At 64.6% G+C, this 27,690-nt stretch overlaps 5 protein-coding genes across 12 annotated transcripts; 2 read left to right on the top strand and 3 right to left on the bottom strand.

Moving 5' to 3' along the window:
- The first annotated feature begins 1,154 nt into the window (after nucleotides 1-1,154).
- Nucleotides 1,155-3,806, top strand: RHBDL1 (rhomboid like 1). 5 transcript variants are annotated; one of them, XM_032327176.1, is made up of 8 exons: nucleotides 1,157-1,304; nucleotides 1,783-1,941; nucleotides 2,176-2,400; nucleotides 2,475-2,623; nucleotides 2,711-2,823; nucleotides 2,898-2,998; nucleotides 3,079-3,139; nucleotides 3,215-3,806. In XM_032327176.1, the coding sequence occupies exons 1-8, from the start codon at nucleotides 1,266-1,268 to the stop codon at nucleotides 3,484-3,486; spliced, it is 1,119 nt and encodes a 372-aa protein (XP_032183067.1). In that variant the 5' UTR covers nucleotides 1,157-1,265; the 3' UTR covers nucleotides 3,487-3,806. The 5 variants fall into 5 exon arrangements, with proteins under 5 accessions (XP_032183070.1, XP_032183067.1, XP_032183069.1 ...); XM_032327178.1 differs by having other exon boundaries at nucleotides 1,780-1,941; nucleotides 3,308-3,806; XM_032327175.1 differs by having other exon boundaries at nucleotides 1,780-1,941.
- A 1,444-nt stretch (nucleotides 3,807-5,250) lies between these two features.
- On the top strand, nucleotides 5,251-7,690 carry STUB1 (STIP1 homology and U-box containing protein 1). Its single transcript, XM_032327185.1, has 7 exons — nucleotides 5,251-5,535; nucleotides 6,105-6,303; nucleotides 6,389-6,554; nucleotides 6,769-6,856; nucleotides 6,987-7,043; nucleotides 7,124-7,240; nucleotides 7,319-7,690. The coding sequence occupies exons 1-7, from the start codon at nucleotides 5,377-5,379 to the stop codon at nucleotides 7,442-7,444; spliced, it is 912 nt and encodes a 303-aa protein (XP_032183076.1). The 5' UTR covers nucleotides 5,251-5,376; the 3' UTR covers nucleotides 7,445-7,690.
- On the bottom strand, nucleotides 7,012-9,374 carry JMJD8 (jumonji domain containing 8). Its single transcript, XM_032327191.1, has 10 exons — nucleotides 9,204-9,374; nucleotides 9,037-9,135; nucleotides 8,814-8,862; nucleotides 8,640-8,736; nucleotides 8,485-8,553; nucleotides 8,270-8,389; nucleotides 8,116-8,183; nucleotides 7,901-8,035; nucleotides 7,723-7,819; nucleotides 7,012-7,144 (listed from the first exon to the last, which is right to left on the bottom strand). Exons 1-9 carry the CDS (start codon nucleotides 9,317-9,319, stop codon nucleotides 7,739-7,741), a joined length of 834 nt encoding a protein of 277 aa, XP_032183082.1. The 5' UTR covers nucleotides 9,320-9,374; the 3' UTR covers nucleotides 7,012-7,144; nucleotides 7,723-7,738.
- Nucleotides 9,375-9,541: 167 nt separating this feature from the next.
- WDR24 (WD repeat domain 24) lies at nucleotides 9,542-14,679 on the bottom strand. Of its 2 annotated transcripts, XM_032327160.1 has the most exons (9): nucleotides 14,260-14,677; nucleotides 13,552-14,034; nucleotides 12,393-12,570; nucleotides 11,577-12,249; nucleotides 10,922-11,040; nucleotides 10,723-10,844; nucleotides 10,523-10,627; nucleotides 10,103-10,443; nucleotides 9,542-9,963 (listed from the first exon to the last, which is right to left on the bottom strand). In XM_032327160.1, the coding sequence occupies exons 2-9, from the start codon at nucleotides 14,030-14,032 to the stop codon at nucleotides 9,610-9,612; spliced, it is 2,373 nt and encodes a 790-aa protein (XP_032183051.1). In that variant the 5' UTR covers nucleotides 14,033-14,034; nucleotides 14,260-14,677; the 3' UTR covers nucleotides 9,542-9,609. The 2 variants fall into 2 exon arrangements, with proteins under 2 accessions (XP_032183051.1, XP_032183052.1); XM_032327161.1 differs by having other exon boundaries at nucleotides 10,103-10,185; nucleotides 13,552-14,679.
- A 1,183-nt stretch (nucleotides 14,680-15,862) lies between these two features.
- Nucleotides 15,863-27,323, bottom strand: FBXL16 (F-box and leucine rich repeat protein 16). 3 transcript variants are annotated; one of them, XM_032327172.1, is made up of 6 exons: nucleotides 26,963-27,323; nucleotides 19,809-20,467; nucleotides 18,635-19,143; nucleotides 18,181-18,265; nucleotides 17,755-17,818; nucleotides 15,863-17,548 (listed from the first exon to the last, which is right to left on the bottom strand). In XM_032327172.1, the coding sequence occupies exons 2-6, from the start codon at nucleotides 20,451-20,453 to the stop codon at nucleotides 17,400-17,402; spliced, it is 1,452 nt and encodes a 483-aa protein (XP_032183063.1). In that variant the 5' UTR covers nucleotides 20,454-20,467; nucleotides 26,963-27,323; the 3' UTR covers nucleotides 15,863-17,399. The 3 variants fall into 3 exon arrangements, with proteins under 3 accessions (XP_032183063.1, XP_032183062.1, XP_032183065.1); XM_032327171.1 differs by having other exon boundaries at nucleotides 26,968-27,323; XM_032327174.1 differs by lacking the exon at nucleotides 26,963-27,323 and adding an exon at nucleotides 23,395-23,530.
- Nucleotides 27,324-27,690: the final 367 nt, after the last annotated feature.

Raw genomic sequence — 27,690 nt, 5'->3', positions numbered from 1 at the left:
ATACCCTGCTTCTGGTGTGCAGGGTTGGACTGGCCTGGGAAATTACCATTTTTCTTCACACCCTGGCCAGATGCCTTAGCCCCCCTCCTTGGGTGGGGGACAGCCAGAGAGCTCCACCCTGCAGGGCGGAGAAGTGAGAACCTTTGTTGGGCTGAGGAGAGGGCCCAGTGTGGGGCTGGGTCATCTACTTGGTTTGTGTTCTGGGGCCTGGAGCAGAGAGCCTGCGGTGTGGCTGGTCACGCCCTCCTTCCTGGCATAGGGCCCTCTGCAAGGGAGCTTCCCCCAGGCCCCAAGGGGCTGCTGTGGGAGGTGATGCTCCCCAGAGATGCTGCGGCCTGACATAGGTCTGACTTGACCCTAAAGTCGTTCTTCCACCGGACTCCCAGCCCTGCTGGCTTTCGTCCCATGGGCGTGGTTCTCACCTGCCTTCGGGTGGGGCTGGCTGCCAGGAGTGTGGACTGCGGCATCAGGATTGTGAGTGGCCCGTGAGGGGTAGCTCTGACGGCACGTCCCCGTGGTCTTTGTTGCCTCCTATGGAGAACTCTCCTTGCCCTCCCCAGGAAGTAGGGACACTTTTCTAGCCCAGCTGCAGCCCCGCACTGACGTCGGTGGGTCTGCCTGGGCTACCTGTGAATTTGCGGAGCCGGAGGTCCCCCTGTCCACCACTGAGCCACAGGAGTGGTCAGGGGTCTCTGGTCCCAGGTGGGTGCGGTGGGTTGGTGTCCGTGGACCAAGTGGAGACAGCTGCGCCAAGCCTCCCCCACCTGCCCCCAGTAGTCGCCCTTTTGCAGGCGGTGGGGCTCGCGGTGGGGCTCGCGGTGGGGCTGCGGTGTGTGCCTGGCAGGGTTCCCTGGCCTGAGAAAGGCGTCCCGGGCAGCCAGGAAGGGGCTTCAGCGCTGAAGCCCCAAGCAGAGGGGCGCGCGAGGGAGGCATCTGGGTGCTGCCTTGTGACTCAGTTTCCCGGCCGCTCTGCCCGTTTCATGAGCAGCCCCGGCACGGAACTGGAAGGCGGTGAGCGGGGCGGCAAGACCCGAGCTCCGGTCGGGGCCACTCCTTCTCGAGGCGCGTCCGCAAGCGGGGCGCGCGCGTGTCCTGGCCGCGCGTGGCGGGGCGGGCGACGGCAGCGCACGCGCGGGGGCGGGCGGCTCTGGCTCCGTGACGCGGCGCGGGGCGGAGCGGGCGGGCCGGGGCGGAGCGGAGTCGTCCGCAGAGCAGCCCCTTCCGGCCGCGGCCGCCGACCCCGGCCCCCGGCCCCGCCTGGCTCTATGGACAGGAGCTCGCTGCTGCAGCTTATCCAGGAGCAGGTGCGTGGGGTGGGTGGGGGGCGCCGGCACCGCCCCCGCCGCAGCCCTCCCGCCGCTGGGCTGGGCCGAGGCGACAGAGCTCCCAGAGAGCCGTGGTCCAGTCCCCGCTACGCGCCTATTCTCTGGCCCCCTCTCCTGCGACCTTGGCTCCCTGCCTGACACCCCAGAAGAGGGTGAGCCAGATCAGGGGTTCTGGGGAGGTATAGGAGGGAGGGAGATCGTTCTCAGACCTTGGCCCTACCCTTCTAGGAGGATGGGCAGGGCAGAAATGAGGTGGGGAGGTCCCTGATTGCTGGAGGAGCTGGAGGCCTGGGACCCAGGCACTGGTCCCTTGGTGGCTCCTGGGACTGTGGCGGTGCAGAGGTCTGGCCCCAGGGTGCTTGGAGCCTGCCTCTCACAGCTGGCCTGGCCCAGCCCTGTGGCCCGGGAGGCCTGACCTACCCTCAAGCCTTGGCCGATGGCCCCCCCACCCCAGCAGCTGGACCCTGAGCACACAGGTTTCATCGGTGCGGACACCTTCACCGGCCTGGTGCACAGCCATGAGCTGCCCCTGGACCCGGCCAAGCTGGACATGCTGGTGGCCTTGGCCCAGAGCAACGAACGGGGCCAAGTCTGCTACCAGGAGCTGGTGGACCTGGTCAGTGCCATAATGGGTGGATAGCAAGGGCAGGGGCCTAGGCCTTGGCAGGCACGGTGCCTGGTCCAAGTGGGGTGGGCAGGCAGCCCCCACTCCTTGTCCTTCCCACCAGGGAGGGGTGTGGACTTGGGGCAGGGACTCCGACTGGACCAGGAGCTGGGCTGGCCAAGGGGCAGGGTGGCTCTGGGGTGGCGGGGAGTATGGTGGCCCACGCTTAGGGCCACCCCCCTCCAGATTAGCAGTAAGCGCTCAAGCAGCTTTAAGCGGGCGATCGCCAACGGACAGAGGGCACTGCCGCGGGACGGGCTGCTGGAGGAGCCAGGCCTGGGTGTCTACAAGCGGTTTGTGCGCTACGTGGCCTACGAGATCCTGCCCCGAGAGGTGGACCGCCACTGGTACTTCTACCGGCACCGCAGCTGCCCACCCCCCGTGTTCATGGCCTCAGTCACCCTTGCCCAGGTGTGCCCACCTGCCTGCTGCCCAGCGGCCGCCCACAGGCCTGGCCCCGCCTGGCCCTAACCCTCCCTCCCCAGATCATCGTGTTCCTGTGCTACGGGGCCCGCCTCAACAAGTGGGTGCTGCAGACCTACCACCCCGAGTACATGAAGAGCCCCCTCGTGTACCACCCTGGCCACCGCGCTCGAGCCTGGCGCTTCCTCACCTACATGTTCATGCACGTCGGGTGAGTGGGGGCCCACCTCTGGCATCCGTCCCGTCGTGCTGGCAGCCTGACCGCTGACCTCCCGTCTGTTTGCACCCACACGGCCAGCCTGGAGCAACTAGGGTTCAACGCGCTCCTGCAGCTCATGATCGGGGTGCCCCTGGAGATGGTGCACGGTCTGCTCCGCATCAGCCTGCTCTACCTGGCCGGTGTGCTGGCAGGTGAGGCAGGCACGGGCCCCCCGGCCATCTTCCTGGTGAGCCTCACCCTCATGGCTCTCCCTTTGCTCACACAGGCTCCCTGACTGTCTCCATTACCGACATGCGGGCCCCTGTGGTGGGGGGCTCTGGTGGGGTCTACGCCCTGTGCTCGGCACACCTGGCCAACGTCGTCATGGTAACGGGGCAGACTGTGGGGCGGGTGTGGGGAGGGGCCCGCAAGGCCTGCCTCACAGCCTCTGTCTCACGCCCCATCAGAACTGGGCTGGGATGAGGTGTCCCTACAAGCTGCTGAGGATGGTGCTGGCCTTGGTGTGCAGTAAGTAGGGGTCACGGGGCTGGGGGGCCTCAGCCTACGGCCAGGGCACCCCCCACCTGCCGCCTTTCTCTGCAGTGAGTTCCGAGGTGGGCCGGGCCGTGTGGCTCCGCTTTTCCCCACCACTGCCTGCCTCAGGCCCCCAGCCCAGCTTCATGGCACACCTGGCAGGTGCGGTGGTAGGGGTCAGCATGGGTCTGACCATCCTGCGCAGCTATGAGGAACGCCTGCGGGACCAGTGCGGCTGGTGGGTGGTACTGCTGGCCTATGGCACGTTCCTGCTCTTTGCCATCTTCTGGAACGTCTTCGCCTATGACCTGCTGGGCGCCCACATCCCTCCACCACCCTGATGGGCTCCCCAGCGCTGCACAGGCCAGGGCACAGGCGTATGTGGGCTGGCCATCAGGCGAGCCTGCATGTCTCCCTCTGTGAATGTACATCTTGAGACTGCTTCTCCTCTGTGGGGGCAGGTGTCCCCAGTAGCCCACTAAGTTCAGGCCAAGCCTTACACCAGCCCTGGCCACCCCCTCCCAGGCCTGGGGAGGTAGGACTGCCTGGCCAGGCAGTGGAGGTCCCCAGGTGTGGCCCCAATGGAGACCCTGCCCCAGCCTCTCCCCCACGATTTGCGGTCTGAGCCTTTTTGGAGAATGAATAAATATTTTACACAGCAGCAGGCGGCTGTACCAGGGCTCTGGGGGCTGGCCTGGCCTCCCTCCCACTCACTGAGCAGTGTAAGGGCCCTTCCCTCCATGTGGACAACCCAATCTTTCCCCTTGCTTGTGTGCACTGGTGTGAGGGAAGGGTGTGTGTGTGTGAGAGAGAGAGACAGATGGGTGTGGGAAGGAGCTGTGGCCCTCATGGTCAGGTGTGAGTTCTAGCATTTGTTAAGGTCCTGCAGCAGCTAGCCTCCTGCTTGGACAGCCCGTCCTCCAAGGGAAACCTGTGGCCTGAGGTTGCGGGCAGGTTAGCAGACCCTGGGTCACAGCCATGTTCAGGCAGCCTGCGCTCTGCACATCTCGGCTGGCGTGGTGTCCTCAGGCATGGCCAGCCTGGGGCTCAGGTCCAGCAGGAGGTTGGGGCACAGCTTCTCCCCCACAGTCCATGTCAGTACTGCTGCCTTGATATGGTGAGGGAGTCCACGGCCCTGAGGGGCTGCCTAGGGAGGGCCTAGAGGCCCAGAGACACTGTCCACTCGATCCTCCCGTACAGCTCTGCACACTGCACCCCTGCCTGCCCACCGCCCCTCACCTCTGCTGAGGGCTGCAGCGGGGAGCGCTGGAGGGTGAATTGGGCCACTGTGCGGCGGGACACGAAGGCGCCGCTTCCACAGCCCCTGCAGCCGGACTCATGCCCCACCAGGGCTGGACCAGCTCGACGCAGGGCAGCCCTTCCCAGGGACCCGCAAAGTCATGGACACGGCCATGGGCCCATTTTTCAGGCAAGGATAAGAACCGGCCGGCTGGGCCGCGACCCTGCGGGACACCCTGCTCTCCCGGCCGATCCGGGCCCCGGGTGGGTTGGGGGGTCACGGGCGGTGGACTTCGCCAAGCGTTCTCGCCCCACCAGGAAGCTCCGCCCGCGCCGCCAGGCCCCGCCCGCTCGTGGGAAGCCCTCACCGCCGGTTTCCACGCCCGCGGCCGCTCCGGCTCGTTTCGTGTCACGTGCTTCCCCGCTCGGCCCTCGGTGGCCAGGGGTACTCCTCTCGGTGCCTCGGGAAGGGCGATGACGGCGACTCGGGCAACGGGGCTCGTCCGCCCTACCGACCGCCCCTCCCTCCTCCGCCCTACCATCGGTCGGGGATTTCCAGCCACCCCTGGCGGTCCGCGCGCGCCCACGGCACCTCCCCGTAAGGCGCCAGGACCGCGTCCTTCCGGCTCGAGGCCGGACAGCCGCCCTGTTCGCGGGCGGGCGGAGCCTGTGCGGGGCGGGGCCTGTGCGGGGCGGGGCCGAGAGTCACTGGCCACCTTCTTGGCGCTGCTCGGGACTTGGACGCCGCGAGTCGCTTTGCTTCGAGCGCATGCTCCCAGCCGGCTCCACCCGCTTTCCGCTCTGCCCATGGAACGCACGCGCGTCCCCGCCCGCCGCGCTGGCCCCGCCCCACGCAGCCGGAACTTCCGGTGGCGGATCGCTGGACCGGGCCCGAGCGGATCGGGGGCTCGGGCTGCGGGCTCGGGCTGCGGGCGCAGGGCGGGCCAGACGCGGAGCCTGGGAGCGAAGCCCAGGCTGTGCCGCGCGGCGCCATGAAGGGCAAGGAGGAGAAGGAGGGTGGCGCGCGGTTGGGCGCCGGCGGCGGAAGCCCCGAAAAGAGCCCGAGCGCGCAGGAGCTCAAGGAGCAGGGCAACCGGCTCTTCGTGGGTCGCAAGTACCCGGAGGCGGCGGCCTGCTACGGCCGCGCCATCGTGAGTGCGCCCGCACCGGGGGAGGGGACCGGCGTCCGGGCCAGGGGAGGGGGCGGGGCCCGGGGTTCGGCCCCGCGTCCTCCCCGGAACCCCTGCCCGGCCATTCCCGCCGGACCTTCGGAGGCTCTTGGTTCGTACGCGGGGGCGTTGGGGCCCCGAGAGCTCAGTGATGGTCTTGTTTCCGTCGGGTCAGGGCCGCGGCTCTCGAGCCACTGCTGGTTGCCGAAGAAGTGCGGTGGGTGGGAGCTTCAGGGTGCTTGAGGCCCCCAGACCGAGGACCAGGGATCCTTGTCCCTTGAGAACCCCAGGCCCAAAGCTGGGGCTCTCCCCAGGTCTGGGAAACAGGCTTCCAAGATCTACTGGGAGTCAAGAGGGTGGGCTCATGCGGGCCTCAGGACCGGGAGTTCTCCTTCCAGCAGCCCGCAATACACAGGGGCTTCGAAGCTGAGAAGTTTCTGGTGTCGCAGTTCTAGCCGCGGGCTCCAAACTGGGCCTGGGACAGGGCCTAGGACGGAGAAGGGGCGCAGAGCTCACTCCCTCATGCTGGCTGGCCTGGCCTTGGTCCCCAGACCCGGAATCCTCTGGTGGCAGTGTACTACACCAACCGGGCCTTGTGCTACCTGAAGATGCAGCAGCACGAGCAGGCCCTGGCTGACTGCCGGCGGGCCTTGGAACTGGACGGGCAGTCTGTGAAGGCACACTTCTTCCTGGGGCAATGCCAGCTAGAGATGGAGAGCTATGATGAGGCCATCGCCAATCTGCAGCGAGGTGGGCCTACAGCTTTCAGGGTTAAGGGGCGCCTGGCACCAGGCGGATGGACTGGCCAGGTGACCTGGAGCCCCTGTTCTTCTAGCCTACAACCTGGCCAAGGAGCAGCGGCTCAACTTCGGGGATGACATCCCTAGTGCTCTGCGCATCGCCAAGAAGAAGCGCTGGAACAGCATCGAGGAGCGGCGCATCCACCAGGAGAACGAGCTGCACTCCTACCTCACCCGGCTCATTGTGGCCGAGCGGGAGAGGTGGGCGGCGCTAGTGGCAGGCTCCGGGGCCCCACCCACCCCCAAGTCAGCACTCCGGGGTTAACGCTGAGTCAAGAACACAGGTGTTTATTGAAGGCCAACACTGGCAAGCAGGAGATGGAGGGAAGTGAGACCTGAATGAGCCCGAGGTTGGGGTGGAGTGAGAGCTCTTCTGGCCAGACCCATTTCTGACTAGCCCCTGGTTGACCCCCAGGGAGCTAGAAGAATGCCAGCGGAACCATGAGGGTGATGAGGATGATGGCCACATCCGGGCCCAGCAGGCCTGCATCGAGGCCAAGCACGTGAGGGTGCCCCAGCCCACGTGTGGATGTGTGCGTGTTTGCGTGCCTGTGACGGGAGGGTGCCCGTGCCTGTGCCCGGGGAAGGGGAATGGGGCATGTGGCCCACGCGTAGCTGCTTGGTTTTTCGCAGGACAAGTACTTAGCAGACATGGATGAGCTTTTCTCCCAGGTGGATGAGAAGAGAAAGGTAAGCTGTCTGTTCTCTGGGTAGCAGGAATTGGAGCACTGTTCCCATCCCGGTGCCTATTGTCACCTCACGTGTTGCAGAAGCGAGATATCCCGGACTACCTGTGTGGCAAGATCAGCTTTGAGCTCATGCGCGAGCCATGCATCACACCCAGCGGCATCACCTACGACCGCAAGGACATTGAGGAGCATCTGCAGGTGAGGGCCCGTGAGTGCTGGGAGCAGGACCCGTAACCACTGAGCACTTTCTGACCCTGTTGTCACTGCACACTGCAGCGCGTGGGCCACTTTGACCCTGTCACCCGGAGCCCCCTGACCCAGGAACAGCTCATCCCCAACCTGGCCATGAAAGAGGTCATTGATGCGTTCATCTCCGAGAACGGCTGGGTGGAGGACTACTGAGGCCAGGCAAGGGCCAGGGCTGCCCACCTTGCCTAGTACCCTGGCTCAGGAGGGCCTTGGGGCAGTAGCTCCCAGTCCCTGTACATAGTTTGTGTCCCTAGATCTCTGCCCTGGTGTCCCCAACCCCGTCCTCATCAGTTGTGCTGCTGGACCACGAGCCCCACTTCCACCCACATCTGGGCCAGAAACAGCAGGCGAGGGTGGGCTGCTGCCACCGCTGTCCTGTAATAAAATCTGTGAGCACTATAGGGGTGTGTGCTGGTGTGTGCTGGGCTCACCAGCCGCCCAAGCTGGCTAGTTGAGGAAGGTAGAGATGAACACACTGGTGTCCAAGTTGAGTGTAGCATGCCACCATCGGTCAGGGAAATACAGCACCTGGTGGAGGGTAGGGAGGCGTACAGGGATTAGTTGGTGTGGTGCCGGGTCCAGCCTGGCCCCTTTGTGCCGCCTACTGACCTCACCAGCCTGGACGGTGCACTCCAGGGGCTTTGCAGATGGTACCAGAGTTGGGTATATATCCTGAAGCCAGGCCAGCGTGGTTTTGTTGGGATGGAACTCTGGTGTCTTCTCCGGGGGGTATAGGAACCAGCGCTGAGAGCGGGAGCAGCAAGGTCACTCTGTTGCAGTCAGTAAGCTCCAAGCCCCAGCCCCCACCCCCATCGTGTGCTAACCTTGCGGCCGTAGATGACCTCTGAGAACCCTGGTCCGTGCCAGTGGAAGGGCACCCCAGAACCAGCTCCTGTGGGGTCATATGTGAGCAACTGCTGACGCCACCCAATTTAGAGTTTCCTCTTCCCTCCCAAATCTCCTTTGTAGGGTACCCACCTGCGATTCCAAAGCTGTAAGCGGTAGTGGTACCCAACAGACTAAATGGTGGTGGGGAGTAGTGCTGAAAGAGCGATGCCCATTCGCTAAAATTGTTATCCCCAAAGAAATACAGGGTGTCTGCCAACAAAGAAGAGAGAAGGTGCAGGGATCTTGGCAGCTGGGCACTCCCAGATGCCCCTGTCCCACCCCAGGGCCAACCAGATCAGACTCACCGTTGCCCAGGGAGGTAGGATCCTGGGGATGCAGCAGGTGCTCCACGTACTCCTGGAAGGGCAGGTCCACTGCGGGAAAGGGGTTGATGAGGACTGGCTATGACCGCGTGCAAGATGCTGGCATGGGGGCTGGGCCGCAGGGTGGGGCAGCTCACCTTTCCGGTAGGAGTAGGTATTGGCAGTGCTCAGGCGAACCATGCTGTCCCCAAACGAGGCCAGGAGCCTTTCTCGGGAGCACAGAGCCCGGAACCTCTGGGGGGGTGGGGAAAAGACTCAAGGGCCAGGCCCAGCACGGGTGCCAAGTGGCCAGGAGGGGTGCCCGCACTCACCGAGTTGTCTGTGAGGCCCTGCAGGATGACGGGTCTGGAGAAGGCGTAGCTGGAAGGGCAGAGGCACGGCCAGGTCTCACTCTCAACCACCCGCCCCAACCCCACCCGCGTTAGCTCAAAAGGGGGTTGCTCCTCGGGAGCCGGGGTGGGGGGTCCGCAAGCAGCCGGAGGGCGCGCGCACTGCGGTCTAGGAGGAGTGACCAGTGCGAGGGGGCGCACGTACTGCTGCACGAACTCGGCGTAGCTGAGGTCGGCCCGACGTTCCACCGCGCAGCGCTGCTCCTCGGTCAGGGCCGCCGGCGCCCCGGGCCCGCGCAGCTGCCTGCGGACACAGCGGGTCAGCGGTCCGCCCCATCGCGCGCCGCGCCCCGCCCCTCCCGCGCTGCTCACCACCCTCCGTCGCCCGCTTCCGCGAGGCCGCGCCGGGCCAGAGCCGCCAGCGTCCAGACCAGCAGCAGCAAGAGCGGCCGCGCCCCCGGCGCCATGAGCCCGCCGCCGCGAGGCATGTTGGGAGCTCCGTCGTCGTGGCAACTGGGACCACCCCGGAAGCAGTTCCTCGGGCCCTGCTCCGGAAGGGAGGGCACTTTCGGAAGGGTGCGCGAAGGCCGCGGGAGAGGGAACGGCGGCTATGGCCGGTACCCATGGCGACGTGCCCCCCGCCCCCCAGAGTCGCCCGGCGCGGGGCCTGGGCGCGGCGGCGCGACGGCGGCGCACAGGCAGCCTCAGACTGCGGCTGCTGCCTCCTTTATTTGCGGCTCCCGCCCCGGCCCGCCCCGGCCGAGCCCGCGCAAGCAGGTCAGGAGTACTCGCACAGGTGGCCGCAGCCCGCAGGGCAGTGCGAGCTGCCCTCCAGCCACTTCATGATGTGCTGCAGGTGGCCGCCGTGGCTGCAGCCCTGGCACCACACGAACAGCCCCTTGACCACGTGGTGGCAGACGGCGCACATGCTGGCGCAGCGGTGGCAGCGGTCACACACCCAGCCGCGGCTGCTCATGGGCCGCTTGCAGTGGCTGCAGTTGACGTGCAGCGTGGTGGACGCCTGGTTGAGGCAGCTGATGGCGCGGCTGGTGCTCAGCTTGACCACCTGGTTGGACACGTTCCAGAGGCAGAAGCGCTGCAGCAGGTCGATGTAGGACGTGTACCAGTGCTCCTGGGGGGGCGGGCGGGAGGCCAAGGCCTGGAGGCGGGCACACTGGGGGCTCCCCCCAACCGGGGCGGGGGTGGGGAAGGCAGGCCTGCGGGGGCAGTCCTGGGGGTGGTGGGGACCCCCCGCCCGCCCAGTCACCCACCTGCGTCTGCTCGTCAATGTCCTTGCGCACACGCTCGCCCAGCACGATGAGCACGGACACAGCCATCTGCACGTCCCCCTGCTCTGCGTAGAAGCGCAGCATGTCACACACCAGGGCACTGAAGAAGTCAGGGGGCAGGCGGGTGTCGTAGAGAGCATGTGACACGGAGATGAGTGAGAAGGAGGAGTCCACGGGCGCCAGGGAAGCTGCATCCGCCTCACTGCCGCTCACGTGCGGGGAGTCTGCCTTGTCCTGTAGGTGCTCGGGGCCCGGGGGCGTGTCCACAATCTCGTGGCGCAGGGGGAAGGCTTCCTGAGGCAGCACATACTCTGGTTCCTCCGCTGTGAGGCAGGGACGGGGAGGGCAAGGTCTGAGCCTCTGGCCCCACCAGCCAGCGCCACTCCCCGAGCCCCGACTCACGGTGTGCATGTTCCGGGTCCAGCAGGTACAGCTCGTCCTCCTCGCCCTCCACGTCACCCAGCAGGTAGTCTGCAGGCACATCGCTGCCCTCTGTCTCTTCGTTATCTGCCCATGATGGAGGCGGGATGCGTTGCAAGAGAGCGGATTCTGGGACGCCCTAGCTCCACTCCCCTCAGTGCCCTGTCCGCCCCCCTGCCTACCCTCATTGGTGATGAGTGTGGTTGAGGAGTCAAGCAGCACTGTGTCGCTCCGTGTGTCTCCCTTGCTACGGTCCAGCCTGGTCTCACTGCCCAACCCTGGGGCCATATCCTTCAGGTTGAAACTGGGGGCAGGGAAGGCCAGTGGGTCGACGGGCTCCAACAGTCCCCACCCCGAGGAAAGCCACTCCCAAACCTGTACCTGTTCATAAGTGGCAAGCCGCAAGAGCTGCCCTTGCCCACACTGTGGTTGAGGCTGGCGGCAGACGCCAGGCCAGGGCTAGAGTAGATGATCCGCAGCATGGTCCAGGTCTGCGCTACCTAGGGGCAGGCGCCGGGCACTCACAAAGGGTCTCGGTTCCCGGCACCCCATGCAGACTGCCCCCCTGACTCCTGGACAGAGCCAGACTCAGACTCAGTGTTCAGCTGCCCCAGGCACCCAATGTCCTGGTCCACCCCAGCTGCAGAAATGGATGCCTATGCCAAAGATGCAAATCTGGTCTCTGTCCTACGAGGGCACAGGAAGGATCAGAAATTGGAGGCAGCGAACAAGGAGTGAGCCCGTGGGCTCAGGAAGACAGTGAGAAGCAATGTGGTCCCCTGTGGAGTCAGACACTTTGGGAAATCCAAAAGCAAAGTGAGCCATGAGAGGGGGCTGGGACACCACAACACGCCAGGCCTGCACCCCAGCGGTGGCACTGGCATCTGGCCCACTTCAGGGCACAGGGTACCCTCAGTTACTAGGGTGGTGGCTGGTGGTGGCCACCACCAGAGCTGAGCGCTGAAACCAGAGTAGGGTCCGAGTATACCAGTTGGGGGCACCCCCAAGGCCATGGTCCCTGGACTGCCCCACCTACCTGGTTTCGGCCAAGCTCCCGAGCCACTTTGGCATTGTGGTCACAGAGCTCGGCAAGAGGCCGACCAGCCAGGGCATAACGCTCAGCGGTGTCCACGAACCAGCTCATGCTGCCGCTGCCGGGCTCCATCTCAAAGACACTGAGGGCACTAGATGCAAGGCCCACAAAAGGCTCAGCAGGGTCCAGCTTGCGCTTGAAGAAGATGGGGTGGCGCCGATCACCGGCACAGGGCTTGCGCCCAGACTCGGCAGACACCAGGCTCTCCTTAGCAGCAAAGGCCAGGTCTCCAAAGAGGCCATAGCAGAGGCCCTCAGGGTTGGCACGCTCGACAGGCTGGCTGGCATCGCGGAACAGGTGCTGGCAGAGTGTGCTGTCCTTAGAGCCGGAGAGCAGGAAGGAGGGATCGTGTGGGTGGCGCCAGGCAATGCCCGTTGTGACGTCGCGGTGCTCCTCAAACATGGCAGCCGGGACAAAAGGCCGGCGCACGTCCCACACGTAGATGTTATGGTCCACCATCATGGAGCAGGTAGCCAGGTGGTGACGGCACTCAGGCCGCCACTTGACTCGGGCCACCGAGGCGATGGTTTGCACGCAGTGCACCTCCTTGGCGCGGTGCGTTGTCATGTCCCAGACCTTCACCATCTTGTCACGCCCACCCGTGGCCAGCCAGCCCCTATAACAGATCCACGAAGCCCTCAGTGTCCTCGCCAGGGCTGGAAGGGCTCCCCACTCTGTCTCGCAGGTCTGGAGGCAGCCCTCCATAAGCCCACTCGTCCCACCCTGCTGCCTGTGCCCGCATACCACCCCGCCCCACACCTGTCCTCAGGGTGCCAGTCGCAGCAGAAGACAGGACCGTTGTGGGCGGTGAACATCCTCTCGCAGCGGTCGGGCCGCCGGATGTCCCAGAGCTGCACGTTGCCATTCTCGAAGGTGGAGGCGAAGGTGAAGTAGTCCCGGATGCTGAACTGGACGTCCCGCACGCTCTCTGACTGGCCTGTGGGCAGGACATCATTAGAGGCTCCAGGACAGAGAGCAGCCAATGCTGGAGCCCTCAGAGAGGCCGTGGACTGCGGCCACGTGCCTGTCTGCAGCCAAGGCGGGGAGGCCTAGAAGAAGGAGTCAACAGCCCTAAGCCTGCCTGGGGCGGATGGTGGCAAGAGAGGCTTCCCACAGAAGAAACGGTAGAGCAGGCCAGGGAGTGGGATGCCAGGTGCCATGTAGTTTTTGAACCAAACCGGCGCACCCCGATTCTCCCCTGGATTGTGCTGACGTCGTCCCTGCACAGAGCTGTGGCGCAGCTCCAGGACTGGCTGTCAGAGCACTGAGCTAACGGGAGCCTTGCCGTGCTGTCAGTATGCTCTCCCCCGAGAGAGGTCCAAGGCGGCCTGCATGAGGGTCCCCCAGTGTCTGCCGCATCCCTTCACCTTGAGCTGGAGCTGCTGGGTCCGCCCTAGGGGACTGCGACCTTAAAGGTCTGTGTCCACCCCCACGGACCACCACCCCAAGAGCCTTCAAGGATGCTCGCGTTTGCACACCACAGGTAGGTCAGGGTCTTAGGAGGCCCCCAATACTCTGAGGCGACTGAGGATTCTGCCCCATGCTTCGTGTGGTTTCTTCAGGGTGGACATGACCTCGATGGCACAAGGCCAGCTGTCAAGAAGCTGGGCCTGCTGGGAAAAGAACTGGATGGGAGGGCGGGCAGCATACCTCACCCTCTCTCTGTCCTGGAGGAAAGGCCCCGGTGGGCTTCCTGCCATGAAGTGGCCTGGAGCTCGGAGGCAGCAAGACAGACCCTCGGCTCGGCGGCCCAGCTTGGCTGCAGTCCACTCAGGCTGGCCCTCTCCCTGGTCCCATACCCAGCCCCTCCCGGGCTGACCCACACCCACTCTTCTAGTGCTCTCTGGGAGCAGGTGTGAAGACCTCTGATGCCCACCATGCACTTCTCCACCTGCCCGACCCGCCTCCGGGGCCTCACCCGAGAAGGTGCTGACGGAGTCCTTCCTGCGGAGGTCGAAGCACTTCATGAAGCCGTCCTGGGAGCCACTGAGCAGCACGTGGGCCTCGGTGGGGTGGAAGCAGACTTTGTTCACCGTGCGTTTGTGCTCTGTGAACAGCTGGTCCTGCTTGTTGCGGGATGGCCGTCCCAGGTTCCAGGTAACCACCACGCCATTGGTGGCCGCCGTGGCCAGCAGGTTCTCATCCATCTGGTGCCAGACCACGTCCGCGCAGCTCAGGTTGAGGGAGGGCTTGCGGCCCACACGGAGGTTCAGCTTCTCCACAAACTGCTCGTCCTCAATGGCGTAGATCTTGAAGATGCTGCGGCCGGCCACGACCACCTGGGCTGCGTCCCGGCACACGCTGATGGCATTGGCCGGCGCGTCCAGGTGGCAGTGCATGGTACGGCCAGTCAGCGCACTGCCACCCAGGGCCGTGGTCACTCGGGACATCTTCTCCATGTCTGTGCCAGTTGGGGGGACAGGAGGTTGGTGACGAGAGCTGGGCTTATCAGCCCGGTGGGGCCTGTCAGTTCCGACCCTTCACCCTGGTTGGGTCCCCCCAGATGGCTTTGTCCTGGACGGGTCAGTCTTGGCGAGCCCGTCCAGAACAGCGGGCTGCCCCTCAATGAGGAGACATCGCTGTCCCGCAGCTCGGCCGTCCAGTCTGCCTTCCGGGGAGCCCCTACCTGGTCCGTCCCAGCCCGGGCCAGCGCTCCATGCCCCCAGCAGTCGGATCGGGGCGATCCCTGGTCTTTCGGTCCGTCAGTCCCCGCAAGGAAGCGAGGGAGTTCCCGTGGTCCACACGGTGCGTCCGGGAGCCTCCGGGGAGGGACAGAGGGGCGCGGGGGACGCACACGGACGCCAAGGACTGAGCCGTTCAGTGAGCCTGAGGGCACTGGCTGGAGGCCGGCGGCGCGCGCGGGGGAGCGGAGGCAGCGGGACGGCGGCCAGGGGGCTTGGAGAAGCCTCTCCCTCCGCGACCACCACGACCCTCTCCTAAACTTGCCGGGCCGGGCCTGGCCGGAACCACCGTGCCGGAAGCAGCCCTTCGCTTTTCTGTCCCCCAGCGCCCGGCTCGCCGGAAGTGGCCCCGTCTTGCCCGCCTCTCACCGGAAGCGGGCCCCCGCGCCGCAAACGTTCCGGGTCAGGGAGCCGAGCTAGTGGAGGCGGAGGCATCGACCTGAACGGAGGTAGAGGCGCTGCCCTGGGCTCCCCCGGTCCCGCCTCAGCGGCCGGTCTCTTTGCCACAGAGTTTGCATGCTAGTGCCCGACTGCGCCGACAAGCCCAGCCCCCCTAACGAGTCTCGCGTCCCTCCAGCCGTCTACCCGGGACGCCCGCCTCAGCCGCCGCTCCGGGGCCCGCCCCGCCCCCGGCGAGCTCCGAGGCGCGGCCGCCGCTGCGCGCTGTGCGCTCAGCGCTGCAGGCCTTGGCCTCTCTGGGCCCTCGCATCCAGCAGGGGGTCTCCGCGGTGCTCGGCCGCCGGGTCCTGCTCGTCCGTCCCACGCACGCGGCTGGCCCCTTGCTCAGGCGGGGCTCGCGGCTGCCCGGGTCTCCGCAGACTCCAGGGCCCGGTAGGACCCGCTGCTCCGCGCAGCCGGCGCCACCCCGAGAGCATTTCGGGGCCTCCCTGCCTGGCTTGGAGTCTGTCTGCGCTGCGGGCTCCGCGGCGTCCCCGCCCTCTCCGGAGTGAGCTCAGGTCCCCGACGCACGAAGCAGGGCGCATTTTTGTCCTTCTGGCGGCCTGGGCTAGGTTTATGGACGTGTTTGAGCGACAGCGCGCGGGCGTGAGTGGGGCGAGGGGCGTCCATCTCGGGACCCAGAGGCCACGACCCGAGCCAAAGTCAGAAGCTTCACCGACTGAGCCAGCCGGGCGTTTGGAGGTTAATATTATGTGCGATGACTGCAGCATCATTCACTTCCCCCAGAAGCCCTGAAAGGTTAGGGACCTTCTCTTCTGGCCACTGCTGTGTTTCCTGTCTGTGGCCCCGGGCCTGTGCGTGTTGAAAGACCCATTAAGTCTGACGAGCCGAGAGGTGCACAAGAGTCCCGAGCCTTGGGGCGCCCCGCGCGGACACACCCTCCCTCGCTGTGGTCTGATGACCTCCAAACTCAAGACACGTGTTTTTACAACTTTTTTAATATATATTTTTATAAACAGGTCACGTGATAAAATAGCACAAGAAACACTTACCAAATATAAGGTTATATCTTCCGCATATACAGGAGAATGAGGTCGTTATGTACAATAAGAAAATGATTTTCGGGGTTGGTTGGTTTTGTTTGTTTTCCTCTCTCCCCTTAATTTTTCCTCCTACAGTCGTTGCAGTTGCAATAATACTTTGGACAAACGGACAGCTGCCTCCTCCCCACTAGGGAGCTGTGCGGAGGAGGGGCTGAAGAAACTGGCTCCTGACCACCTGGGCCCCGGAGCCTCCCGAGGGCACTCCAGGACTGGGAAATCTTTGGGCTGTTGAACTCTTCCTCTGCTTCAACAGCATCTCTCGCTCGCACGCTCTCGCTCTCTCTCGCTCTCTCTCTCTCACTCTCTGGCTCTCTGGAAACTGGTTACTTTCTTCCAACCAGATTGGGGGGGGGGTCCCAAGATTGGGTGTGGGCACCGTACTTCCTGGGGCTCAATGTTGGGATGGGAAGGGGTCCCAGCCCCCTCCTCAGCAATTGCCAAGATGTGCCAGCGTCTCCCCAGGGCTTGCATATGTCTTGGGACTGGACAGAACATGGCCAGAGCCCACCCAGGCAGGCAGAGGTTTGGGAAGCTGGGGAGGGGAGGCAGGCAGCTAGAAAGGAGCCCTCCCTCCGCTGGGTGCTGGGGGTGTGTTGGCCACTTGTAAGACTGGACCTGCTGGCTGGGCCTTGGCTGGGGCCCATTTGTCTAGCTTCCACCTGACAGAGACCCACCCAGGATACAGTGTGGCACTGAGGAGGCTGGGCCTGGCTGGCTACAGGGGCTGTGGTTGGGGTCCATCAGGACTGCGTGCAAGGCCTGCCGGGCCTGAGGGTCGCTCAAGGTGGTTGTATCCCCCCCCCCCCTCCGGTTGAGGTAAGCTATAGCCGGCTTGGTTAACGTTGATTATAGCAAGATCAGCTAGTCTGTCCCTCCCTCAAACACAGTTCTTCCCTAGCCTGGCCCAAGGACCTGTGGGGGGTGGGGCAAGCAGGGGGCTGCCTCCTACAGCAGCAAGGAAAAGGGGAGGTCTCTTGGGTCAGGCTGGCATGAAGTGGGGCAAGGGCAGGGGGGACTTGGGCTCCTTGGCGGGCCATGGCTTTGGCGGTGGCCTGTTCCCCCTCGCACCCCTCCGAGGGCTCCAGGCGTGGTGCAGTGGAAGATGCGGGAAGCCCTTGGGGCTCTTCTGGCCCCTGTGTCCTGGGGGACCCAGCTCCCCTCAATCCCTCTGGGCCCTGCCCAAGATGGGGGGGACAGCGGGGGAGACAGAGCAGGGTGTGGTGGGGAAGGCAGTAAGGGGGGCCGTCAGGAGAGCTAAAAGCGCCCCCCAGGACGGAGCCGGCCCCTGCCTACCCCCCAGAGGGTCGACGAAAGATGGAGGCGGCTGTGGTGCGGTGGAGGGCGGGCGTGCAGTGCGGGCACGAGGGGCATGCACAGAGTCCCCGAGTGTGCGTGCGTGCGTGGGACTGGGCCCGCCCGCCGCCCCCCCCTTGCCTGGGCGGGGCCAGGAGGGGCGCGGGCGGGGGGGCGCTTTCACTGGGTTCGCCCTGCCTCCCGCGCCGGGCCGGGGACGCGAGGGCCGGGAAAAGGCGTCCCCGCCCGGAGCGTGGCGGCTTCCTGCTCCGGGAGCGGGGAGGCCCGCGCTACTCGATGACGAGACAGCGGGGCAGGTGCTGCGAGAAGTACTTGAAGAGCTCGGGGGTGGCCCCGGGGCAGTTGGTCAGCTCCAGCTCCTCCAGCTCCTGCAGCTGCACCAGACCCGACAGGCCCGTGGTGGTCAGCAGCGGGCAGCCTGCAGCGGGCGGGAGGCGGGGCGGCGTCTGAGCGCGCGGGGCCCCGAGCCCACCGCGGGGGGCGGGGTTCGCCCGGCGTCTCCGTCCGGACCTGGCCCTGGGACCCTGGGACAGAGCTCCAGGTGGGATTCACCGCGAGGGGCCCGGCAGGGCTGGCGGAGTCGGGTAAGTTGGGGACGGGGTAGTGGGCTGGTGGGGGTCTCACCTGCCAGAGACAAGAGACGCAAACTCCTCATGGCCAGGAGGTGCTTCAGCCCGAAGTCCTGCACCTGGGCGGGAGGGCGGGGCGCGTTAAGGAGCTCCGCTCGCGCCTGCGGGGGAGCCCACTGCTGGGGACAGGCCTTGGGCCTTGAGGCCAGGAGCTGCTGGAGGGGCAGGGTGCGGGGCTCAAAACGGGGGTTTCTCGGCCTCCGGAGGAGCCAGGAGGCTGCTGGGGAGTGGCGGTGAGGTCTGCGGGGAGTCCGTAAGCCCCGCCTACGTTGCCCGCTGGGTGGGGAGGGATCCCACACTTCCTCGCAGGATCCGAGGGGGCCGGGAGTAGGTCGGTGGGTTGCCTGGGCGGGGGCTTTGCCCGGGTCTCCCACCTCCCCTTGCCTACTCCCCAGTCTTTGGAGGCGGGGAAGGCCGGTACCTGGCAGCACCATCGCAGGTAGAGGCTGCGGAGGGACGACATGGTGGACAAGTAGCTGAGGCCAGTGTCGGTGATGCGCACACACCTGTGGGGGCGACAGAGGGGCGCTGCCCGCTTTCAGATCACCTTGCGCCGCCCGTCATTTCCGAGCCCTTCCTCCTTTCCCGGGCGTCCACCCCCCCCCCCCGTAGGGCTTATGATAGCCCCTCCCTTGCCACGGCCTTGCCCCCGCCAGGCCCCGGCCCCTACCCTGGTGCCTGGTAGTTACAGCGCACTCTGGGCCCCGGGCTTGGGAGGGCCTGCCCCTCAACCCACGCCTCATGGCTCTGCAGCGCTGCTCCCGCTACAGCTCTGCCCATTAATCTAGGCTCCCTGCTTAGACGCTCTGCCGGCCTTGCCCCGCCCCGCCCCGGTCGTGCTCTCCACCTGTCCCGTGGGTGGGGCACGCGCGCACCTGTCCAGCACCAGCTCCTCCAGGCGGTGCAGGTCGCAGGCCACGTACTCCAGCGCCATGTCGGTGATGCGCGGGCACCACGAAAGGTCAAGGCTGCGAAGCTTGCGCAGGTTTTCGGCCACGAGCTCCACGCCGTCGTCGGTGACCTTGGAGCAGCCAGAGAGGCTGAGCGCAGTGAGATTGGGCAGGCTGTGCACCACGTTGACCACGCCGTGGTTGGTGATCTCCCAGCAGGAGAGCAGGCGCAGCGTGTGCGTGCTGTGGCCCTGGCGTGCTGTGAAGTAGGCCAGCGCCGTGTCCGTCACGTGGTAGGCCTGCAAGCTCAGCTCGGCCAGGTTGGGCAGCAGCTGTGAGATGGCCGCAATGGCGTCGTCGGCCACGTTGATGCAGTCGCTGACGCTCAGTGAGGTGATGCGCGCGCTCAGGCTGGACCACAGCCCCGCCTCAGTGAAGTCGTTGCAGCCTGACAGCTCCAGACGCACGACGCCCTGCATCTGCTCCAGCATCACCTGCAGGCAGGCAGGCGGCAGGGTGTGGTGAGGGGGCGGGGCCGCTGGGGGCGGGAAGCAGGGCTCCCGGATGTAGACGTGTGGAACACATCCATCAAGCTGATGTGTGACAGGTGCCCCTTACGGTGGGTTTGTCCCACCACAGCCCCCTTCTAAGAGGCAGAGCACAGGGGACCTGGGAGCTCAGGGCCGCACCAGAGCAGGTGCTGGGGAGCAGCTGGTGTTACTGATTTGAAGCTTAGAATCCTGGCCCTGGGGCAGGGGCTGCCTATGCAGCTGGTGCTCTGACCTGTGCACCTGCTCCCCTGCAGCATCCCCCTAACCCAAGGGTTTCACAGGCACATAGGCCCTGAGCTTAGAAGAGCCTCCCACTGGATCGATTGATTGCTTTGGTGTGGCTGTCTTGAAATTCTTAATCATCTTTGAACAAGGGACTTGAAATTTTCATTTTGGACTAGGTCCCCCAAATCACATAACTAGTCTTGCTTCCCCTTCCCCCAGAGCCACAGTCTTCAGAGCACCGGTGCTTCCCTCAGCCACTTTGCTCCTCGTATGCCCAAGTTCCCTCTGCCCCCCCCCCAATGCACACACATGCCAGCTCAGTGGCAGCCGCTGGGCCCTGCCCACACCATCCCTGTCCCTTCCAGGTCAACAGTGGGGCGCACCTCCAGGCCGGCATCTGTGATGGTGGAGCGCTTGAGGCTCATGGCCTTGACACCCTTCTTAGAGAGGGCATAGTTGTCGATGAACTCACAGATGTCCAGGTCGGAGACGCCAACCAGGCAGAAACCCTCAAAGCCACGCGCAGCGAAGCCCTGCAGGTTCACAAACTCCTTCTCGCCACTAGGCAGCACGTTGTAGAGCTCCTTGGCATGCAGCACAGGTGTGAGGCCTGCCCAGAATTTGGGCTGGTAGAGCACACGCCGCCAGGCCTTGCACACTTGGGCCAGCACACACTTCTCACAGGCTGAGAAGTACCAGAAGAGGCCATTGAGGATCTTTTCATCTGTGGCCAGTGGTGGCCGCTCCACTGGGGGCCCGGGAACAGGGGCTGAGGCTGGTCCACCAAGGGGGAGCCCTGGTGGGGGGCACAGGCCCCCAGCCAGGGCAGCCCGTGGCAGTGGGGAAGCCAGGCTGGGTGGTGGGAGGGTAGGTGGGGGAGGGGGCTGGCAGGGGCGGTTCTTGGCAGCTGGTGTGCCCTTGGTGATACTGGCTGCACCCAGGCCGTTGGGCTGGCCTGGCAGCTTCACCAGGCCATTGCGAGGCAAGCATGGAGGCTTGGGGTCGCCGTCCACACCTGGGCTCGACATCTTCCTCGCTCAATCTGTGGACAAAGGCCGGGAGGCGGTAATGAGTCACTGTGGGAAGAGAGCTGGGCTCCCCATCCCCGGGCATGTCCTCCCATGGCACTCCAAGAACCACCCAACAGGAAGGATCTGAATCCAAGTTACTCTTTCCCTGACCGTGAGCAGCGACAGGAAGTCAGAGCTGTTCATGACCATGACATTCCCTGAGCACCTACTGTGTGCACTGAGCTCCACCTGTACTCATAGACTTTTTTGACCACATAGGCACTACAGTTCCAATTTTAGAGATGAGAAAAGAGAGGCAGGCAGAGAGATGTAGAAAGACACTTGCTCATGACTGCCCCCTTCACCTTTACTACTCCAGTGCATGCCGACCTCTACTGGGCAGGGACTGCAAAACTGAAGGAGATGGTTTGGGGTGGTCTCGGGCTCCTCCACTATGGGGTGCCATCATGGCTGTCTGGAGTGGTTCTAGTACTTGTCGAAGACTCAGATACCAGCCCCTGAGAATCTCAGTGGCTATTGGATCTACCCAATAATCTGCCCAAAGAAAGGGCAGACTTTACCATGACGCTAGCACAGTGAGCCTTGGACACGTACTGTCTCTTTAATCCTCCATCCAACCCATTGATGGTGATGCTATGATGACTGTGCCCATTGTACAGATGAAGAAAACAAAGCAGCATGAACTATTTGCCCAAGGTCACCATAAGTGGCGGAGCCAAGGCTTGAACCAGAGCTGGCTGTGGAAGCCCATTTGTAGAGAGTTCCTCACAAGGTGGGACTGGACACCCCCCACCACTCTCCTCTCAGGCCTCTGAGAGGGTGGCAGACGGCTTGGAGCACAGACAGCCCTGGAGAGGGGGACAGCCAGACCCTCACCGTGCCACCATCTGCTCCACAATCCAGATAATCTCCTGCCCACCCCCACTCCAGACATTCAGCAAAAAGGCACTGCACCCAGGGGCTCAGGGGCAGTCTCCGGGGTCACACAGCCAGGTTCTGTGGCCTCAGTGAGCCACTTCCTTGCTCCAAGCCTCGTTTTTCCTTACTTTGAAGCCTGAAAAGGGATGATCCACCCCCACAGCACAACATGTGAAAAGAGCTAGGCATAGTGCATGGCTCACAGTGAGTGTTTGGAAAGTGGCACAGAGGCTGCTTCTGAGCCCCATGGCCCACCTTAGGGGAAGGGGTCAGGAGCCACTGGGAGGGAGGGAAACAGGCTGCCCTGCCCTGCTCTACCCAGCACCATGTCCCCCACTGGCTTCAAGCCCTGGACTCAACCCTTGCTGGCATCCAACATCTGGGGAGGGGTGCAGATCTAGGCTGGGACCAGGAATCTACTGGAACAAGGGGCCCTCATGGCTGCCAACCCAGCTTTGGGTCCAAAGGCCTTCCTGCCCTGGCAATCATGAGCCCCCAAGCTGGCAATCCACATCAGGCCAGCCCTCCTTAGGGGAGGCCCCCCCACTCTGACTGTCCCTTTACTGCAGGATAGTAGCAGCCTCACGCTGGCTGAAACATGACATTCGTAACAACGTTTGCTGAATACCCATTGGGATAATCATGTGTTCCAGCCTCATGGCAGGGGTGTGCGTGCATGCGTGTGTGTGTGTGTGTGTGTGTGTGTGTGTGTGTGTGTGTTGGGGGCACCACTGTTAACCTCACTTTCAGATTGGGAGCCTGAGGCTCCAAGGAGTTACAGGTGACCCACAGTGACAGATGGGGTGCAGCTTGACATGAGGGGTGCCCCAGATCTCTTAAAACTAGTACGTGAGGAGGAGACCATGGTGGAATAGCAGTGCCTCCTGGAGGGACAGGAGGAAGCCCACAACAGGTCCCCACTCCAGGGAGCAGGGGAGAGGCTGTCCTGTGGACTCCCTCCTGTGGGCTGAGCTGGGCTCAGGGAGGCAGCCCCAGCGTGAATACCTTCTGCTTCTCGGGATCGGGGTGCCACGATTTCAGGGCTCGGGGCGCGCCGCCGACCCAGCCTCTGCCGCTTCCTGCTAGCTCGGCCGCGGAGCGCAGCACCATGGACAGCGCCCCTCCAGCCGCCGTGCGCGGACCCGGAGGCCAGGCCCAGGCGCGCTCCACCGCGGACAACGGCTGGTGGGGGCGGGGTGGGGGCCGGGCTCGGCAAACCCAGCTCAGCAGGGAGAGGCCCTGCGGGCGACGGGGCGGGGCGAGAAGCCGCCCGCTCCGCCAGGATCCGGAGGAGGCGGCGGAGGTGGCACCAGGGGAGAAATAACTCCGGAGCAGTGCCGATTTAGGTTAAAGATGCTCCCAGCCACGGGTGTGCACGTGGAGTGCCCGCGTCGGTGGGGGGGGGGGCGGGATGCACGTGGATGCCCCGGGCGTCTGCGGGGCTTTTTACCCGCACCCCACCGGAGCTCACATTTGCACACGCCCACAGTCCCATCCCCACTCTTCAGGCCTCAGGGTGGAGCTGGTGAAAACAAGCCAGCCCGCGGAGAGAGCCCGCGGGAGGGAGGGGCCAGGCGGGGGACGGCCTCAGCCCGGGGAAGGGAGGGAGGTGTCCGAGGCCTGGCTGCCCTTTATCCCACACCCACATCCTGGCCGCCAGGCCCTGCCCTGCCAGCCCATCAGCCCTTCTGCTGTGCCCCGGATTGGAACTGCCTCTTCCTGGAGGCAGCCCTGCTTCTTCCTGACCTTGTCCATGGTGCTGCCGGGCTCCCGCGGCACAACCCAGCCTCACTGACCCAGCCTGAGAATCCCTTGCTCCGTGGTTCAAAACTGGCAACAGCCACATCTTGGTCCAGGGGTCAGAGCTTTAGGAGAGAACTGAGCTTGTGGTCAGCGATGGGTCCTCCTGTCAGACAAGAGGTCCCTTGGCGGGGGGTGGGGGGGTGCTGGGACATGTGCTCCTCTGTCTAGTCCCACCCACCCAGGCAGATGGGCTGTGAGACCCCAACCCTTTTGGTACCTGCTACTGCACGCAGTGAGGCTCAGAAGACCTGCCTGGAGTTTCTCGTTAGGATGGGGTAGGGTCAGCTGCCAATCTGATGTGGACTGCCTCCTCCTTTAGAAATAAGCACCAGGAGCTAACGCTAGGAAAAGAGGCGTTTTAAAAAGATGGCCAAACTTGCACTATTCTCAGCCTCAGCCCCGGGTGTTGTGCCTCCGTGTGGAGCGGAATTCTGGAGGAGGTCCTCCTGGGATAGGCTGCGGGGGCTCAAGTCTCCTGGGAGGACTCCAGAACTTGGTGGCTTCCAAGCTGACAGTCTGCAGATGTCCATGCTGAGGCTCTGAAAGGAGCTGCCTCTTTTGCCATCGAGTCACAGGGCCCCTAGCCCTAGCATGTCGATGTTACAGCTTCCTTCACCTCTGGCTCCTCCCCAGCCTTGAACCTACAGCCCAGCCAGACCCCCTGTTCTGTATTCCTGCTCCCCTCTCCCTCTTTGCCTGGGCACATGCTGGTCCCCCTGTTTGCTCAGGAGGCCTCCCTGCTTCTTCACCCTGCCAGCTCCTTATCCTCCACCTCAGTGTGATTGCCACCCCTTGTCTCCCACTGGGGGACTCCCCAGCACTGAAAAAGCATCTCCAGGGTCTCAGTCATTACTGTCAACCCATCTGTCTCTTCCCTTGGCTGGGGACTTCTTGAAGACAGGCAGCACCACGGCTGAATGGCTTCTTAATGCTTGCTGAATGAATGAATGAATGAATGAGGAATGGCAGTCGCCAGGATCATGCAGAAAGGGGTGTGGCAGCCAGGTGCCCAGGAGGCTTGGTGGAGGACAGGCCAGATTCAGAAGAGGGCAGGTGGATGGTGGTGGTAGTGGGGGGTGTAGCTCAGTTTGTTAATTCTGGTTGTGACAGAGGCCAGTGTCAGTGAGGGTGGTCGCTGGGATCTGTGGTAGGCCTTGCAAGTAGTCAGACTCTTGGGAAGAGGATGGCTTACACCTCCTTTCCGGCTGAGTCCCCACTTCGGGAGTTGCACGGTAGGGAGGCTGGCTGCCCATCCGCCACAATCTGGCCATATCCAAAGAGGGCACAGGAGCCACCAGAGGAGAGGGAGGAGCTGCCCTGCTTTTTCCAATGCCGCTCTGCTATTGCTGGTCCCCTCACACACATCCTGATCACAAGTGGGGAAAGGGAGAGTTGGGGACAATTCCAGAGGTCGCACAGAGTTGGAATTTGATCCTAGGACCCCCAGTCAGTCTGACTCCCAAAGATCAGACTAGGCACTGAGGTGCAGAGGGCAACGCTGGGCCCTTCCCTCCTTTCTGTGTCCTGTTCTACTTGTTTGGTCCCCTGGGTCCTCCCAGCCTGGGACCTTGGGCTGCTGGTCTCTCCCAGCACTGTCTCTGCTGTGCCCCTGCTCTCACTCCAGAGGCTGCAAGCTGCATGCCCACCCCCAGAACACCCTCTTTTTGGACTCCTCATGCCTTGGAAACCCCCAAGTCCTCATGGATCCAACTCAGAGATCTCTGCCTTCCTCTCTGATGCTCTGTCTGACACAGGCTTCCTGGAGTGCTGGAGGGGTCTGGCCCCCACAGGACCTTCCCTGACCATTTCTCCCTGCCCACTGAGGGCCGTGCGGCTGGGCAGAGCATGGGCAGCCTGAGACATTCACATCAGGTTGATGTGTGGTGACAGCTCCAGGGACGGGGGTGACAACCAAGGTAGCTTGGGACTAGGGACACAGTGCGGGCTGACGAACTCCATGACAAGCCCCGTGACTCAGGCACACTCACATCCCTGCCACTTTGCACATGAGCCAGCAAAATGCTCCCTTCCCGCCCCCAGCACAGAGATGTTTCTGGGGTGCAGGCTGCCCCACCCGTGCACCAGGGGCTCCAGGAAGTGAGCACATGGCCTCCAAAGAGACCAGGATTGGCGCTTCATCAGACAGAGTCCTGTGGTCATGCTCAGGACAGCTCAGCCACGTGGGACTGGGCATTTTGGGGAACGGGCTTGGGCTCTAAGCCTCATCTTGGCTCTTCTCCTCTGAAGGATCTGAGCCCCCCCCCTCCCAGTGCCTAGGCTAGGGGCATCTAGTGCCTGCTTCTTTGGGTCGCTGCCTTGAACCCTCCCCCTCTTCCCAGCCAAGTGTGGCTGTGTGGCCCAAGCCCACCCTCTGGCTGGTCTGGCCAGGGCTCCTCCTCGTCAGTGGTGGGGAAGGGGCTGCACCACCCACTTAGCCCACGGAGCCTTCCTTCACTGCCACCTCCACTCTTCCCCCTGAGACAAAGCAATGAGAACCCACATGTGACAAGATGGGGCTGCAGGCCACCAAGCAGTGCCCCACCTTGAGGTGAAAGTCTCCCTGGGTGTCAGCGGCACAGGCTTCCCAGACCCAGGCTGGTAGCCTTGAGGGCCCCAGGTCCCCCGCCCTCAGGGCTGCTTGTTTTCTCAGTGCACTGGGAGAGAGGACTCACTGCAGTGCTCCAGAAGTGGACAGGAGCTGGAGGGGAGCACCCGTCCAGTGGGCCTGCCCAGCACGACAGGTGCTGAGAGGCCTGCCTGGCCCAAGGAAGAGTGGCAGAGGATGAGTGGAGATGGTGGGCAGCTGAGTCCCGAGGTCCCCTGGGATCCGAACAGGCCACCTGCACTGTCCAGGTTTATGACGGGGATTTGGATCTCCCTCCTCCCCACAGCTCCTGGTCCAGCCCTAGGGCCACCTCCTACCAGGTCAGCAAGTCTCCATCAGGCCTTGGCCCTCCCAGGGTCCCACCCAGGCCTCTGCTCAAAGGGGTTGGCTGAAAGAAGGGGCCTGGGAGGTGGCGGGTAGCGGTAGGGGACTGACCAAGTGGGCAGGTGAAGCGGCATCCACCATCTGCTCTCTCTTTGGAGGGAAGGGTTCCTGTGCAGAGGCCGGGAGGGGCTAGAGGATTGGCCACTGGGCCCTGGGCTCCCTGAGGCTCCAACAGCTAGGCCTTCTTCCCTCTTGGGGCGATGGGTGGGGGCTCTCTTCCCCCCAAATCCCAGGAGGCCAGACCCCTCCCCAGCAAGCCTCAGGGTGCCCAGTTCCCCTCTAACCTTGGCCAAGGCCCAACCCCTCCAGAACCAGGCACATAGCCAGCTCCCACCGGCCCAGGTGTCCAGGGCAGAGAGCCCCCAGCCACGCATCCACATGGCCTGTCCTGGAGTGTAACTGTATCTAACACCTGTCTCACAGGTCCAGGGGCTCATGGTGCTGCGGAGAGGAGCTCAGAGCACGAAGGAAGTCCAGGACCTCAGCCAGCCTGGTGGGCTGGGGGCCTGCAATGCTGCTGCACCAGGGCTGTGGTCAGGGGGCGCCGGCCCACAGTCCTGGTCCAGTTGCTGGGGGCACCATGCTTCGACCAGGCGGCGCTGGGATCGGGTTCTGTGGGAGGGCCTGTTAGGGCCAGAGGCCCAGTGGCCTCGGCCTGGGAAGGGGCTGCGCCGATGTGAGGCCCCGGGGGTGGTGGCAGCCCTCTCCGAAGCCCCCGCCCCAATCCTCATTGTGGTCGCCGCGATGGCGTGGCCTGGCCCCTTCCCCGCCCCGCCGCCTGGCCCGGTGCACACACCTTACCTCGGCCCGGGCACCTGGCTCATGCCACGCCGTCCGCCGGGCGTCTTCTCGTCATGGGGAGCCCGGCATGGGCGCTGGCGAAGCGGGGAGGCGGCCGAGGTGCTGGCCTGGCCGGCAGGGCCCAGCCGCGCCCCGCGCCCCGGCCTGGCCGGCCCCCTCGGCCGCGCCCGGAGAGGAGCTCCCCGGTGGGAGAGGATCGGCTGCCCCAAGCCTCCCACCGGGGAGGCTGAGGCAGTGCCCAGATAAATAAGGCCGCTTTGCAGGGAGCCGGGGCGGGCGCCTCCTCCCTCCCCTCGCCCTCCTCCCTGCGCTCCTCCGCGGCCGCCGGCGGCGCCGCGCGCGCCCCCCGCCCGGCTCTACGCGCCGCGCCCTCGCGCGCTCCCGGCGCCGGGAGCCAATCCGGTTGGCGAGCCCGGGCGGGGGAGCCGAGGATGCCGAGCCCCGCCCCGCCCGCCGCGCCCTGCCGCGCGCACCGCGCGCTCCCGCCGCGGCGCCCACGGGCACGCTCCGGCCGGGCAGCACCCCCACCCCTTCGCCGCGGGCGCTCGCACAACAACAAACCCGCGCGCACGGCGGGGCGGGGCGGGGCGGGCAGGGCGTGCGGCCGGAGGGCTGGCCGGCGGAGAGCCCTGCCTGTGCGGAGAAGTGGGGTCCCGGAATCCTGCGGGGGGAGAGGACTGGAGCTCTTTGGCGCCGGCGATTGGCCCGGGGGGTGCGCGGTCT

The sequence above is a fragment of the Mustela erminea genome, chromosome 20 (genome assembly GCF_009829155.1).
Source record: "Mustela erminea isolate mMusErm1 chromosome 20, mMusErm1.Pri, whole genome shotgun sequence".
Lineage (NCBI taxonomy): Eukaryota > Metazoa > Chordata > Mammalia > Carnivora > Mustelidae > Mustela > Mustela erminea.
The sequence above is the reverse complement of the archived record's forward strand: the minus strand, read 5'-3'. Positions and strand labels throughout refer to the sequence as shown.

Excerpts from the sequence above, each read along its gene's own strand:
- RHBDL1 (XM_032327175.1), top strand. The coding sequence starts at position 1,266 with ATGGACAGGAGCTCGCTGCTGCAGCTTATCCAGGAGCAG. Across the intron at positions 1,942-2,175 it reads ACCAGGAGCTGGTGGACCTG|ATTAGCAGTAAGCGCTCAAG; the intron begins GTCAGTGCCATA and ends ACCCCCCTCCAG. Across the intron at positions 3,140-3,214 it reads GGTGCTGGCCTTGGTGTGCA|TGAGTTCCGAGGTGGGCCGG; the intron begins GTAAGTAGGGGT and ends CTTTCTCTGCAG.
- STUB1 (XM_032327185.1), top strand. The coding sequence starts at position 5,377 with ATGAAGGGCAAGGAGGAGAAGGAGGGTGGCGCGCGGTTGGGCGCCGGC. Across the intron at positions 5,536-6,104 it reads CCTGCTACGGCCGCGCCATC|ACCCGGAATCCTCTGGTGGC; the intron begins GTGAGTGCGCCC and ends CTTGGTCCCCAG. Across the intron at positions 6,304-6,388 it reads CATCGCCAATCTGCAGCGAG|CCTACAACCTGGCCAAGGAG; the intron begins GTGGGCCTACAG and ends CTGTTCTTCTAG.
- JMJD8 (XM_032327191.1), bottom strand. The coding sequence starts at position 9,319 with ATGCCTCGCGGCGGCGGGCTCATGGCGCCGGGGGCGCGGCCGCTCTTG. Across the intron at positions 8,554-8,639 it reads TACCTACTCCTACCGGAAAG|TGGACCTGCCCTTCCAGGAG; the intron begins GTGAGCTGCCCC and ends CCTTTCCCGCAG. Across the intron at positions 8,184-8,269 it reads TTACAGCTTTGGAATCGCAG|GAGCTGGTTCTGGGGTGCCC; the intron begins GTGGGTACCCTA and ends ATGACCCCACAG.
- WDR24 (XM_032327160.1), bottom strand. The coding sequence starts at position 14,032 with ATGGAGAAGATGTCCCGAGTGACCACGGCCCTGGGTGGCAGTGCGCTG. Across the intron at positions 10,628-10,722 it reads CACACTCATCACCAATGAGG|ATAACGAAGAGACAGAGGGC; the intron begins GTAGGCAGGGGG and ends CATCATGGGCAG. Across the intron at positions 10,444-10,522 it reads GGACCCGGAACATGCACACC|CGGAGGAACCAGAGTATGTG; the intron begins GTGAGTCGGGGC and ends CCTGCCTCACAG.
- FBXL16 (XM_032327172.1), bottom strand. The coding sequence starts at position 20,453 with ATGTCGAGCCCAGGTGTGGACGGCGACCCCAAGCCTCCATGCTTGCCT. Across the intron at positions 19,144-19,808 it reads TCACAGATGCCGGCCTGGAG|GTGATGCTGGAGCAGATGCA; the intron begins GTGCGCCCCACT and ends GCCTGCCTGCAG. Across the intron at positions 18,266-18,634 it reads GAGGAGCTGGTGCTGGACAG|GTGTGTGCGCATCACCGACA; the intron begins GTGCGCGCGTGC and ends TCGCCCCCACAG.